The sequence below is a fragment of the Phaethon lepturus genome, unplaced genomic scaffold (assembly GCF_000687285.1).
Source record: "Phaethon lepturus isolate BGI_N335 unplaced genomic scaffold, ASM68728v1 scaffold34537, whole genome shotgun sequence".
NCBI lineage: Eukaryota > Metazoa > Chordata > Aves > Phaethontiformes > Phaethontidae > Phaethon > Phaethon lepturus.
Window position 1 is genome coordinate 2,875 of NW_010553128.1, and position 13,448 is coordinate 16,322.

The 13,448-nt window shown below is 41.2% G+C and overlaps 1 protein-coding gene across 1 annotated transcript in view; it reads left to right on the forward strand.

Moving 5' to 3' along the window:
- AKAP12 (A kinase (PRKA) anchor protein 12) overlaps positions 1–11,699 on the forward strand; it is a gene marked incomplete at its 3' end in the record, with an annotated part of 12,977 nt that extends 1,278 nt beyond the window's left edge. Inside the window, exons 2-3 of the mRNA XM_010291455.1 lie at positions 5,157–9,001; positions 9,750–11,699. Of these exons, the coding sequence (XP_010289757.1) occupies positions 5,157–9,001; positions 9,750–11,699 (5,795 nt within the window). The remainder of the gene's footprint in view (positions 1–5,156; positions 9,002–9,749) is intronic.
- Positions 11,700–13,448: the final 1,749 nt, after the last annotated feature.

A 13,448-nucleotide genomic window follows, 5' to 3' on the forward strand; every position in this document is an offset into this window, starting at 1 on the left:
AAACACATTGTCAAGAAGCAGCAGTGTCACAGACTTTAAACCTTATAGTTAAAAAATTGTTAGAAGGGTAACACCTGGACATATTTCCGTGTTAGTTACTGCAGAGTGGGTGGTGTGTTTGTTTGATTTATTAAACCCAACCTTCTGAAACTTGTGGTTAAAAGAATCAGAATTTGTGGTATTATGTCCAGTTCTTACACTCTGCAATGAAGACCCAAAAGCACAGCTTGCTTTTTTCACTTGCTAAAGTATCCAATTTCACTGATAATTCCAAATAGCTACTTTATTCTAAATCAATCTGTTCAGGGCAGGTTTTTCATAGGTACTGTAATTTCAAACTGTGGGTTTTTTTTTTTTTAATTACTGCTTCTCCATCCTTACCATTTTTTACACTTTCTTGACTTTGTCTTCAGATGTTTTCTAATAATAATTAGAATAATTGTGCAGTTAAGGGAAATCTGCATTTAACAAATAAAAGCTTGGTATATCATGGACACTCTGTTCAAATTATGTTTTTTTAATTGCCTTCTCCTGTTTCAGTGTCATGTGAGTTTCAGAGCAGTAGGTGTTTTTTTTTTACAAGTTGTATTCATAGCAAATCTAGATAAATGGAGGCAAGGGATAGTAAAATACCCCTTCTACCTTACAGCTTCGGCATTCGTTAATGCTCATGCAAACCTATCAAGAGTGTCGTGTATGTGACCAAAAGCACGATTTGGCCCTAAATATTTAAACATTGGATAAATGAGCAGCACAAAGTCCTCTGGAGCCTTTTGGTGTCCAGTGGAGTTAGCGAGGCGGGCGCTGGGGGTGTGTGACATCCATCTGAGAGACTGAGAATGCAGGGAATTCATGGAAAAAATCCAGTGCAGGGCTGCAAATCCTTAGGGGGAAAAGTCAACCAGCTCCAGATGTTGCCATGGTTGACTGCGAGCACATGAAGTGCTGTGGATTTAACTCTTGCAGCCAGAGTGCTGGTTTCTGTGGTTTTTTTGGTGTGTGTTTTTTAACCCTCTGGCAACTACCAGGGGAGAAACACATTTTCACTTCTAGAGACAGATGAGATGGTGGGAGCACTTAAGTTGCACTGCCAACAGTGTCTATCAGCCTACCGAGAGAGAAGTGTTAGTTATTAATTTCATTTTTAATGGATGGGACAGGAATCCAGTCATTATGAAAATATTAATTTTCCAACATCTGATCAGTATATTTTGGATAAAACAGCAATGAATTCTTACCGTGGACCAAGCTACCTGTGAAACACTTGATTCCCTAACACCGTCAGTGTCATATGTTTCTTTCAGAATAAAACGAAACACTTGCAGTTACTAAAACACGGGCAACACCTTGATTCAATTAAAAATGTTTGAAAGCTTAACTGGTACATAAGCAGTTAAAATAGAATTTCAGCATTAGTTCTTAGCCACGGTGGATTTAAGTAGCAAAGTGGATCAATTTTGTGATACCACTTTTGATTTTTATCGCTGCCTCTGGATATATTTTTATTGTATTGTTTTCCTCGACTAGCACATAGCTGGTGAAGAGCAGCCCTGTTCAGGACAGACCTAAAGAAATTGTGTTCATAGCAGTGTTTTACTAGGTTCCTACCCCCACCCCCCCCGGTAGGTATTTTGATGAGGCTCTCCCGTGTTTCTTAAAGATACTTTCAATTTCTATGAATTCATTCAGAAAGTGTTGCTTGTCTTGCCAAAATACCTGTGGTAGTGACATGCTACGGTACTCTGAAGAACAATACCTTGTGTAAATAATTTCCAAAGCTTTCAAAGTGGAGTTACTCAAGGTTTGCTTTGCATTCAGAAGTACACTAACAATGTTTGGGCACCAAGAATGTCATTAATAAAAATGTCATTAAAGAATCCAGCTGCTAAATATAAAGTTCAGCGTGTATGGTTGACTTCTTGGGTCTTCTGGTTCCTTTGTGCCCCCCTGGATATAAAAATGCTCTTTGGGGTGTATCTTGTGAAAGTACTACTTGTATGTATGTTGCGCTGCAGGCTTGTCCGGCAGCGGTGGCAGCCTCCTGGCAGCATGCAGGCAGATTTCCTGAATGGCATCTCTCACCCCCAAATGCTGAGGAAGGGCATGAGAAATTCAGTTTAAAAGACTCCTCCAGTGATTTAAATGGGAAGGAGGCAGACAAAGTAGAGACTAGGAGTAACAGCAGCAGGTCACTTAACAGCTGACATCCAAGCTCTGTGTTGCCTTGGGACGAAATACCTCCTAGGCGGGTTAAATGCTTTTTGTTGTGGAATGGAAGGGGTAATGCCTGGACTAAGTCGACAAGTATACCCACTGTGCGCTATGAGGGAGCGCATTTCATGTTAAATGATCAGTGTTTAATTTCAAAGCTGGTTCAGTCAGAAAAATACTTGTAGCGTAGACAAAGGGAAGAAATACCACTTTCTTCGCCCAGGAAAAAGAGAAGAGTTAATACACCTTTATCTACCTACCTATATATGTGTGTGTGTGTGCGTGTATGTATATACATACATATATAGAGAGTATAATGTGATATGTACCCTAGTGTTGGAAGAAGTGTCTCTAACTTTGTGAATAATAACTTTGTTAAGCCATGATAAGCTTTCTGTTAAATTACGTAGTTTGACAGAAATTACAATTAATTTCTTTCTGGACCTAAGAATAGATGAACACAGATACAAAAGTGGTTCCTTGGCTTTATCCTTGTGTGTTCTCAGCATACAACTACATAATGTTTGATTTATAAGAGTACAAAAAAATTAATAAAATAAGCACATTGGTTTTTCTTTGGTATCCATCTTAAAAGGAAAAGAGAGTTCAGAAGTGTTATGGCTGATTCTAGCTGTGCTTACAACCTTATTTCCCTTCACTGACTGAAGTGTTCTTGCAGTGAGTTTTTTTTGCCTGCAGAGTGTTCTGGTACATATGCAAGAGGTCTGTTACCAGTGGAGTAATAACCCTGACTTCTTCATAAAATGTCCGCTTCTTCTTACCCTGCTTCTTCACAAATTACTTGCTTTGAACATCTTGGTTTTAAAATGTGCAGGGATTTATCAGAGGTCAGACTTCTAAGTGACTTAGTTATTAATGAAAGGAAATAATTTTAATATTTAATTTAATATCAATTAAAGGAAACAATTTTAAACTGTTAGATAAAGGGAAAAATAAAAGGCTTTGCTTATGTCAGCTGAGAGACAACAACCAGTAGGGTGCTGGTAGTGAATATAAATATAATTTGCCCTCTACCTATCTATTAGAAGCCAGTATACTTGTAGATTTAGTTTTGCTTATTATTTAAATTGTGTTTCAGCCTTACTTAGAGTAGATTGTCTGTGTGCTTATGAAGATGCCATTCTTCTCAAAGGGGAAATGGGCAAGACAATCGAGGAAGCATCTAGGCTGGAAGGGACCTCTGGAGATCAGGTGGTACAGCCTCTGCACAAGGCAGGGCCAACGGCAGAGTTAGAACCAACTTAAAAGATGGATCAAATAAAAACTAAATCACTTTGGAGAATTCAGTGATACATGTACTTTTGAAAGCTGTGTCCTGCATGCCTTTGGGCATCAAAGTAGCACATGTACGTCTTTAAAAGAAAGGGGCCATGTCTTCTCCCAAGATGTTGCTGTTTAACACTGATTTTTTTTTTTTTTTTTATTTTGTTGTCTTAGCATTCCAGCAAGTTTGTTGAGAGAGAAGAGCACACTAACTTGTGCCCTTGCACCTTTACCTGTTGCACAAAATGAATGGTCAGGAACAATGTTAAACTGCAATCCTGGCAGTATCCAAGCCCAAGAATCTTTTGGTGTCTTGAACATGCTGTGGATTTTATCTTCACATGTTGTCCTGTTCATCGTCAGGCATATTCATCACACAGTTATTACTATTATTAAAATTCCTATGATGGGCAGCAACAGTTTTACCTGCTTATTTTTTGTGTTTAAATGGCAGAACTTAAAAGCTTAGTGTCCTTGTTCCTTTCCACCTTTTCCCTGCAGAGTTACTTATTTGGGGCATGGGGTACTTGCAGTTTTGTGCTGTAAACTGGATGTTTGCTGACTCCTTAACTGCTGCATTTCCGGGGATTTAATGTATATGTCAGCCTGTGAACTTAGGCAGCTGATGGCCAGAGGGAGCGATAGTACTTAAATTGTCCCAGCAAGACTGAGAGGGTGGTTGCCAGTGTCCTGAAGATAAAACTCAAACAGTGCTCAAGAAAGAGGTAATGCAGACACAGACTTGTGAGCAGTGGGAGGGTGGGATTTTACCTGCCTGTAGAGTAACAACCCCATTAATTTGAAGCGATGTGGAATTGCTGTAGGTGAGGTTTCTGTCTGGCTGTAGTGGTGATGTGATGTATGGGAGAATTCCAAGATTCGTGACCTTTAAAACAAATGTGTTGTAATGTAACTGTTTTAGGGGTTACAGATTTTCAGAAAAATAGGAGATTTCCCATGGGTGTTTTCACATCTTTACTAGTCTTTTGGGACAGAGCTGTAAAATGAGCTTTTCTTTTCTTGTCATCGTTTTAGGTCAACACACTTTTTTTTTTTTTTTTTTTTTCCTCCTCAGAGGGGTCTCTGCATGGAAAGGATACTGTGAGCTTTGCTTCAGGAAGAGTTACATATGTTGTTCCATATATTCTTTGAGTAATGATAGGATAGAACTAAATTTCTTTTTTCCTCACATAAGTTTGCCTTAAAGTAAAAAAAAAACCAAAAACAAACAAAAAACCCCAAACCACAACCAAAATCCCACCCAAACAAAAACCAAAAAGCACCCCAAACACCTACCCCTAAAAAAAAAAAAAAAACCAAAAAAACCCAAACAAACAAAAAAAACAACCCCCCCAAAAAAACAAACCCAAAACCTGCAAAAGAAGGCGAGAATGAGAGATTATAAGCTTGAAAGGTATGTTTGCAAATAAACTTTAGAAAGACACGTACAATCATATGAGAAAGGAAAGGAAATACAGTAATCTTAGAACAAAAGCTAGTCCTGAACAAAAAAATTAATAGTAGCACATAGAATAGGCACAGAAATAACGGAACATGTCTGTTTAGGGAAGTTTGATAAAAATGAAAAAAACAATCTATATATAAAGGTATAATATAACATTAAACTGGGAAGGGATCTAACTTTTTTTTTTTTTAAACAGTTGGACAGACGGAACATTCCAGTGTAGCTTTGAAGGAAGACACTGAAACTATGGAGACATGTCCATCTGACTCAAACACCAAGGACGGTGTGGATGCTGAGAAAGAGGATGCTCATGCAGTTAAACAGCTGCCATCTTTGGAAGAAGACGCAGAAGACCTCGACCACACATCTGAGCCACAGTCTTATGATCTGGGTTTTAAAAAGGTTTTTAAATTTGTTGGATTCAGATTCACAGTAAAGAAGGAAAAGACAGGAAAATCAGAACCAGTTCAACTGCTCACTGTAAAAAAGGAAACACAAGTCCCTGAAGGAGATGATCATCAAAAAGAAGTCAGGTCAGAAGAAATAGTGATGCCTGAGGATGCACTCTCTGCAGAAGACAGCACCAAAGACACGCTGAAAAATGAAAAACCAGAAGATGAATCTCCTAAAACAGCAGAAGCAAATGAGATTTGTTCTCAGTCAGCTGCCTTAGCCACTGATACTGCATCACCGTTAAGAAGATTTTTTACTCAGGGATGGACTGGATTTAGGAAAAAGAAGAGTTTTAGGAAGCCTAAAGAAGATGAACTACAGTCTCCTACAAAAGAAGAGGAGCAAAACAAAGAGGGGGCAACCTTAACAACTGAAACCAGTGAAAAGGAGGAGAAATCGGAATTTGAGAAGCAAGATGAAGAGAAGAATGTGACAGCAGTAACTATTGAAATGCATGAGAAGGAGCAAACTGAAGGTGAAAAGCTGGAGTCAAAAAAGACTGTGGCGGTCACAGGAGTTGAAGCATGTGAGAAGGAAGAGCTAGTCAAGCATGATGAGCAGGGCCAAAAAGAGGTTGTAGCAACAGCAGTTGTTAAAGAAAGTGCAAAGGAGAAGAAAGCTGAAGAAGATGATCAAGAAAGGGAGCTGGTGGAAGGCTCAGAAGATCTTGGTAAAAAGGAAGAAAAAACTGAAGGAGAGAAAGAAAATGAGGTGACAGATAAACCACTAAAAACAAGGTCCGTGGTACCTGTTATCACTGACAGTGTGAACGGAGAATTGAAAACATCCTCAGAAGTCCTACCTGTGGGAGAAAAACCAGAATCAACTGGAGTCAAGTGTGACATAGAGGACAGAACTGAAATATCCTCTGAAGAGAAACTTGAAGCAGGATCTTTGGCAATTGAAATTTCTAGTAAACAGCTTAAAAAATCTGAAGGAAGAGAAGGAAATAAACCTGATCCACTGGGGAAAGAAACACTTGATGAAAAAACAGAGGAAGCAGAATTGAAAATTTCACCCATGTCGGAAGACATCACTGAAAAGTTAGAGACACAAGGAGAAGCTCAAGATAGAACCACAGAGAAGAAAGAAAGCAAAGAACATGAGACAAAACTGACTCTGGGTGCTCCTGGGTTGAAGTCCTTTTCTACTTCTGAATGTTCAGTTGACACAGAGGATGATCAACAGTCAATCAAACCCACTGATGAAGGTCTACAGGGAAAAACTGGCATAGTTACGACTGATACTATCAAACCAGGTGAAGTAGCCACAGAAATAACTCCTGAAGAGGCAGCTGGAAAGAGGTCTCCAGAAGGTATCACAAATGAAGCTGAACTGCTGTTTTCTCAAGAAAAAAATAAACTACAAGGCAGCCCTTTAAAGAAGCTCTTTACAGGTACTGGATTAAAAAAACTGTCTGGAAAGAAGCATAAAAGCAAAAGAGAAGAATCTAAGTTAGGGGAACAGGGTGAACCAATTCAACACTTATCGGATTCTGCAGATAGCCCGGAGGAGCAAAAGGGCGAGAGTTCTGCTTCTTCTCCTGAGGAGATGAATGAAATTCCTTCTTTGGAAAAATCTGTAGATGGAATGCAGGTCACTGAAAATGAAGATGCTGCAATTTCAGATGTGGAGCGGAAAAGAGAAAATGTTACACCCTGGGCATCTTTTAAAAAGATGGTGACTCCCAAGAAGCGTGTCAGAAGATCTTCTGAAAGTGATAAAGAAGAAGAAATTGATAAGACAAAGAGTGCTGCAGTGTCTGCAACTGAAAACACTGTTGATGAAAACCAGAGAGAATTAAAAGAAAATGGGATGCACCAGAAACCAGAGAAAGCCACAGAAGAGCCCAAAAGAAAGGTTGACACGTCTGTGTCCTGGGAAGCTTTTATATGTGTAGGTTCTTCAAAGAAAAGAGCCAGGAAATCATCGTCATCTGATGATGAAACTGAACATAAGCTTGGTCAAGAAAGCCAAAAAGTAGAAGAATCTGGGCAGAGCAAAGAAACAACAACAGATGCAGTTCTTACTAGTTCTCAGGAGAGTGATCAAGGACAAGGGAATTCTTCCCCAGAACAAACTGGAAGCCCATCTGAAGGTGAAGGTATTTCAACATGGGAATCATTTAAAAGGTTAGTCACTCCAAGAAGGAAATCCAAAACCAGAATGGAAGAGAGAACTGAAGACTCTGTTGTGGGATCTAGCCTGGAGCATTCAACATCGGATGGTGAGCCTGGAAAAGATGAATCGTGGGTTCCATTTAGAAAACTGATGCCTGGGCGTAAGAAGAAAAGGTCGGATGGGAAGCCAGAACCAACTCATCTTAAGCAAGCAAGAGAAGACATGGCAGAAACAACTGAAGAAGATTCAGATATTCCAGCTGTTGTTCCTTTATCTGAATATGAAGCAGCAGAGCAGGAGAAGATTGAAGCCCAACAAGCAAAAGATGCTGAAGTGATGAGAGAACAAACCTCAGAGGAAGAGAGAGCAGGAAAATTGGAGGAGACCCTGAGAATTAAGCAAGCACATGAAGGGCTGGTACATGCAGTTACTGTTACTGTTGTGGAAGGGGAAAGGGCAATTACCAGTATTGAAGAAAGGTCACCATCTTGGATATCTGCTGCCCTGACAGAGTGTATTGAGCAGGCAAAAGAAGAGGAAGAGAAGGAAACAGAGAAAACATTTGAATCGGATGTTATTGTGGAAGAAGCAGTGGTAGCTGCTAAGACAGTGCCAGAGACGAGAAAGGATGTTAGTGATGATACCACAGCAAGTGAGCCAGAGCTAACCTCAGAAGCAGTGACAGCTCTGGAGGAGACAGCAGAAGCTTCCTGTGCTGAAGAAACAATGGAAGTGTCCCTTGCTGAGGAGACAACTGAGATGGTTTCTGCTGTTTCGCAGTTGTTAGAAACCCCAGATACTACAGAGGAAGTTACACCCGTACAAGAAGTAGAGGCCACTGAACAAAATTTGAAAGAATTAGACAAACAGACACAAAAAATTCTTCACGAAGTTGCTGAAAGAGTGAAGACAGCAGATGTAGACCAGCTGGTTAGTGAAAGAACCATGACAGCAACTATAATTACAACAGTGCAAAGAATTGAGTCGGAAGTGAAAGATGATGCTAAAGATTGGAAAGTTGTAGGTGAGGAAACTGTTTTGCTTGAACAGTCCTTGACAAAAGAACATAAGGAGGTTGATGTCCAGGCCCTGGGAAGAGCAGAGAGCATTCAGGGCCAAACCGGTGTTGAAGAGAGTGTTCTACAGGAAGGTTCAGAGAGAAATGAAATGTCTGCTGCAACAAAAGAAAGTACAGAAGGATGTGAAAATGTAGATGTTCTGAGAGATGAAAGCCAGTGGCAGGCATGTGAAGAACCAGTTGTAGAAGACCATGAAGAAATATCTGAAGTTCAGAGGACAGTAGAGGAACATTCATCACAAGACAGAGACTCTCACATTATGAAAGCAGTCACTCCCAAGGAAGAGCCATTTGCAAAGCAGGAGCCTTCAGAACAAGAGAAACTGCCTGTAACGGGTTTGACAGTAGATGAGACGAGAGATGAATGTATTCCAGAAGTGCAGACTGCAGTAAGTATTACGTATGACACGAAGGTTCATCTGTCAAAGAAAAAAGTCAGCAAGTGTTAGATATTATACCTGATTTAGAACTAGGTTGTGGCAATATCACTATTCAGGATATTACTACTATTAAGGACCTTCTCTGTGCAGCCTGAGGCAACTGAAGTTTGTTTCTAGTGAGACAGGCACACAGATGCCCAGAAGCAGCAGCCACTGAGGCTTTTATGCAGAGTGAGGTGGATGCAGAATGGGATGGGAGATGGGGTGTGTGGATCAGAGGGTGCTGGAACAATTGCTATTAGGGCTTCTGCACAGCGCAGTGTGACTGAGGGTATTATGTGAAAACACGCGATCCATATGTGATCCATATGGTAGCATACATAGCAGATTGTATCTTCAGTCGTACGCAGAAGTACAATCGTAGCTGAGGTACTTCTGCAAAGGGCGGGGAAAAGAAATGACACCACTGTCTCCAGCTTTAAATGCGCAGGGGTTATTGTGGCTGATCTGTTCCTACCTTCTTCCCTACCTCCCCACCCTCTTCCTGGCTTAGTCTTTGTTTCAAGTGCTGTCGTTTGTCCCTTGCTTTAGGCTGCCACATATCCCGAGAAACTGAACACTAGCTGGGATCTTGGTGACCCACTAATCTCAGTGTCGTCACCTCACGCTCTTATCTTCTGATGCTTTTTCACCCAGATCATTCCTGGTCACTCCCTGCTTGAACCGTTTTTCACAGGTCTGTTGCAATTCTCCACAGGTGCAGGACAAGACCAAGGATGAAACCTCTACCTTGCGGCTTACAGCTGAAGAGCTTGTGCAGCTTGAAGGAGAGGACAAAACCCTCACCATGGGACCAGAGCACACAGAAGCAGCTGTCAGTGTAGTCCCTGTTAAATCTGAAAGACAAGATGAAATTCCTGACTTAGACTCACAAGACCAAGCTTGCACTGAAGGCGTTCCGAGCAGGGCACCTGCCCAGAGAGAGGAAGAGAAAGATGATGCTGTGCTCCGTGGAGTAAAAAGCACAGAAGTCGCTGTTACTGAGGTTCCTCTGCAGAATGAGGTTAAAACCCCTGCCCTTCCTTCAGAAACAATTGGCTCAGAAGCAGCTGCAGATGCTGAGCAGAGTGTGAGGGATGGTGCTGGCAGGCAGATTACAGCAAAAGATTCTGTGCCCATCCTAGAGCCACAATGCAGAGAAAAACCAACTGAAACTCCCTCCCAGAGTGATGAAACCGAAGGTGGCAAAATGGAAGATGCTATGCTCAGAACTGAAACACACTTAGAGGGTGATACCACTGTCACTGAGGCTCCCACACAGATTGAAGCAGACAGTGTACCTAATTTAGCATCAGTGTGCCCAGATACCACTGAAAATGGAAGTGCGGTCCTTACTGACAGAAGTCCTAAGCAATGTGAAACTCTAAGCAGCTTAACGGATGAGGAGAATGTGGAAAAAGAACAAGAACTTGTAGAAACCTCCAACTGTCAAGACTTTCAGAAAGAAGATAACAAAAATGAGCAATTGATGGAAGGAGCCAAAGAATTATCTGAATCTGGAAAATGGGAAGCTGTGAGAGGTGATGACTGTTCAACTGCTGTCCAGCCAGAGGTTTTAACTATGCAAGAGGAAGGCTCTGACTCAGCCTTCTTAGAAGCTGAAAGCTTGGAGGCTCTGAAAGTACCTGTGCCTGTAGCAGCTGCAGCAGTTGACGAGCGTGCCATGGCAGAAACCAAAATGCCAGCAGACACAACAGCTGAAACTGTACAGCCCTTGGCAACCATACCACAGCAAATGGCTTCTGAAGAGGTCCCAGTTACTACTGTTGATTCTTCAGGCTATGGGACTGCAGAGCTGGGTAGTGCAGAAGCACCTGAGCCTCAAGTAACTCCTGCTTCTGTGAATGGAATATCAGAAGAGCAAGAGAGGCTCCAGAGCACAGGGCAACCCGAACAAAATGGTATTCCTCCAAATGACGGTCTGTCTCTCGCCCCCACGGAATTTGAGAAGGATGTTGTTCAGTCTGTGACTATAGCGTCACAGGGTACGAAAATTGTGTTGAATGCCATCCAGACAGCTGTTCACAAACTTGCAGAAGCAGAAGACTCAGCTGCCTTTGAGTCAGAGCAGCACATTAAGTCCATAGGGAAAAGCCCATCAGATACAAACATACCTGAACTTCTGGAAAGTAGGCAGGTGGATCATCAACTTCCAGTAAAAGATGAAGTGACATGGAGTAAAGAACAAAAGCTCCAGCAATCAGGAATAGTGAAAACTGCTACCTTAACAGAGTCTACAGAAATCCATGCAACTGTAGAAAAAACAAAAGACAGGCTGTTAACTTCAGAGATGCTGAAAAACGGACAAAGTCAGAATTCTTTAACAATTGTGACTGGCCCTGAAGATGTTTCAAGGGAAAGTGTGAGACTTCCGAAATCGACACTAGAACTAAATACTTCAGAAGATTCAACCAAAGACCCCCTAGACATACACCCACCAAAGTTAAGGGAAAAAGAGGTTGGCCAGATTATGGAAATCCCAGACCAACATACAGGTCAGCAAACATGCAGAGAAAGTGAGGAAGAACAGCATCACCTGCCAGTGGAAGATGGGAAAACACAGTCGTGGGAGGATGATAGTTGCCAAGAAGGAACATCTTGTGATAGTCCACAAAGTCAGAACTTAGTGGCTCCTGAGGCCTTGAATGTAAGTAGCATTTTTAGCCAGCAGTTTGTTTCTTTTTCCAGAATAGTTTTGGGGGTGTCTAAAACTGTTGCGTCTCTTAATTTTTTTTTTTATTTTTATTTTGGCGAAAGGCAACTTCTCCCCAGTTTAACCAACAGGTCACAGATTTTTATTTTTATTGTCATCTTTACTTCCTCTCTGTCTGGCTATTCAACACCTTGTTTCTTTTCTGTACAGCTCCCCTCACTTTTATGGCCTTTGACTTGGCCTGTAGTTTAGGGTGATATTTCTGGGAGGTAGAAAATGTGGTTTCCAGTTTTTCTAGATAATGCAGTCATATGGCACACATTTCATGTACAGGATTTAATCCGCAAACATGCTTCCTCTCTAACAAAGCTCTTCTTAAAATCCTAAAGGATGTGAGTGTTGCCTTCCATGGTAAACCTGAAGTGCCTCATGTAGCAAAGCTTTTTGCACATCAGTGAAATAGGAATCAGAAATGATAGTTACAGTCTCTCCCTAGGATATTTACTGCAGTTGCCTAAGTCAGTCATGAGACCTTTATTTCTACCTTTGAGAACTGCTTGGGAAAATAAGATATTCTTGAGAGAGTAAGCTGTCATTAATAAAGCTTTTCTTTCCTGTCGTCTTTCTTTCAGATGTGCTAAGCATCCATGTGGCATTTGGAAAGATGCCAGTCCTAGAGAACAACTGACAATCCTGTGACAGAACCAGGAGCTTTATTCACTACCCTTTATTCTTGGATGTTAACATCTGCTCTTTTGAAGACCTCACTTTTTTTTTGGTCATTTGTATTAAAAAAACAATGCCTTTAATGTTGGCTGTATCTACACGTGTGTTCCGTTTGAAGGTCATTTGCCTCTGCCCACAATACACCATTTAGACTGGAGATGCACAACTGAGTGAATGGACAGACCACTAAAATTTGTGCCGGAGTTATTACTGTCCCCTCACATAACATGTGTCCTGTCTGTCCCATCTCCTAGAATCCCTTCAGTCATCTCTGAATCCCCCCACCTTCTTTCTGCAGTCTCCCTTACGCCCCACATCTTCTGTAACTGCCTTGATTTGACCTACGAGTGGCCGTAGATGCCCCTTGACTTGTGTGTGAGGGCAAAGAGGTGGGCTAACTGATGAGGACACATGAGACTTCTGGCCAAGTAGCATATGTGTCTTTATCAAACAGCAGGAACTGGATCACGCACAAATTCTTGAGCAAGACGCTCAAGATTGCTGCCTTTCAGTCCTATTCAGGTATCTCTATCCATCATTCAGTTGTATTTGTGCAGGCCTGATTTAGTCAGAAATTACTTCTACTACAAGTGTAGCTTGAAAGGAGATTAAGAATACCGTTCTCTTGTTCCAGACTTCAGGTCTCAGGACTGGACTGTAATGTGTTGAATATTTATATGTATGTCTTAACCCAGTTCTGATTTTAATGTAGAGCTATGATACTTCTGTACTATTTAGGCATACCCTTAAATGAATTTTGTAGAGTAGCCTGGAGAGGAAATTGATGCCATTGGAGTGGAAATTGATAACATGTAGTTTCCTATTTATTGTTCCAGGTTCTTCCCCTTGGAAAGTCTCTCAAAAACTTGGCTGTCTTGCTTTGAATATTTATATGTATATCCTAAACCCAGCTGTGATTTTAATGTAGAACTATGATATTTCTAAAGACAAAAGGAGAGGCCTGACCCATGTCAGATCCACCAACCACTTCTACTTGCAGTCCTCCCTCGTTTCTGA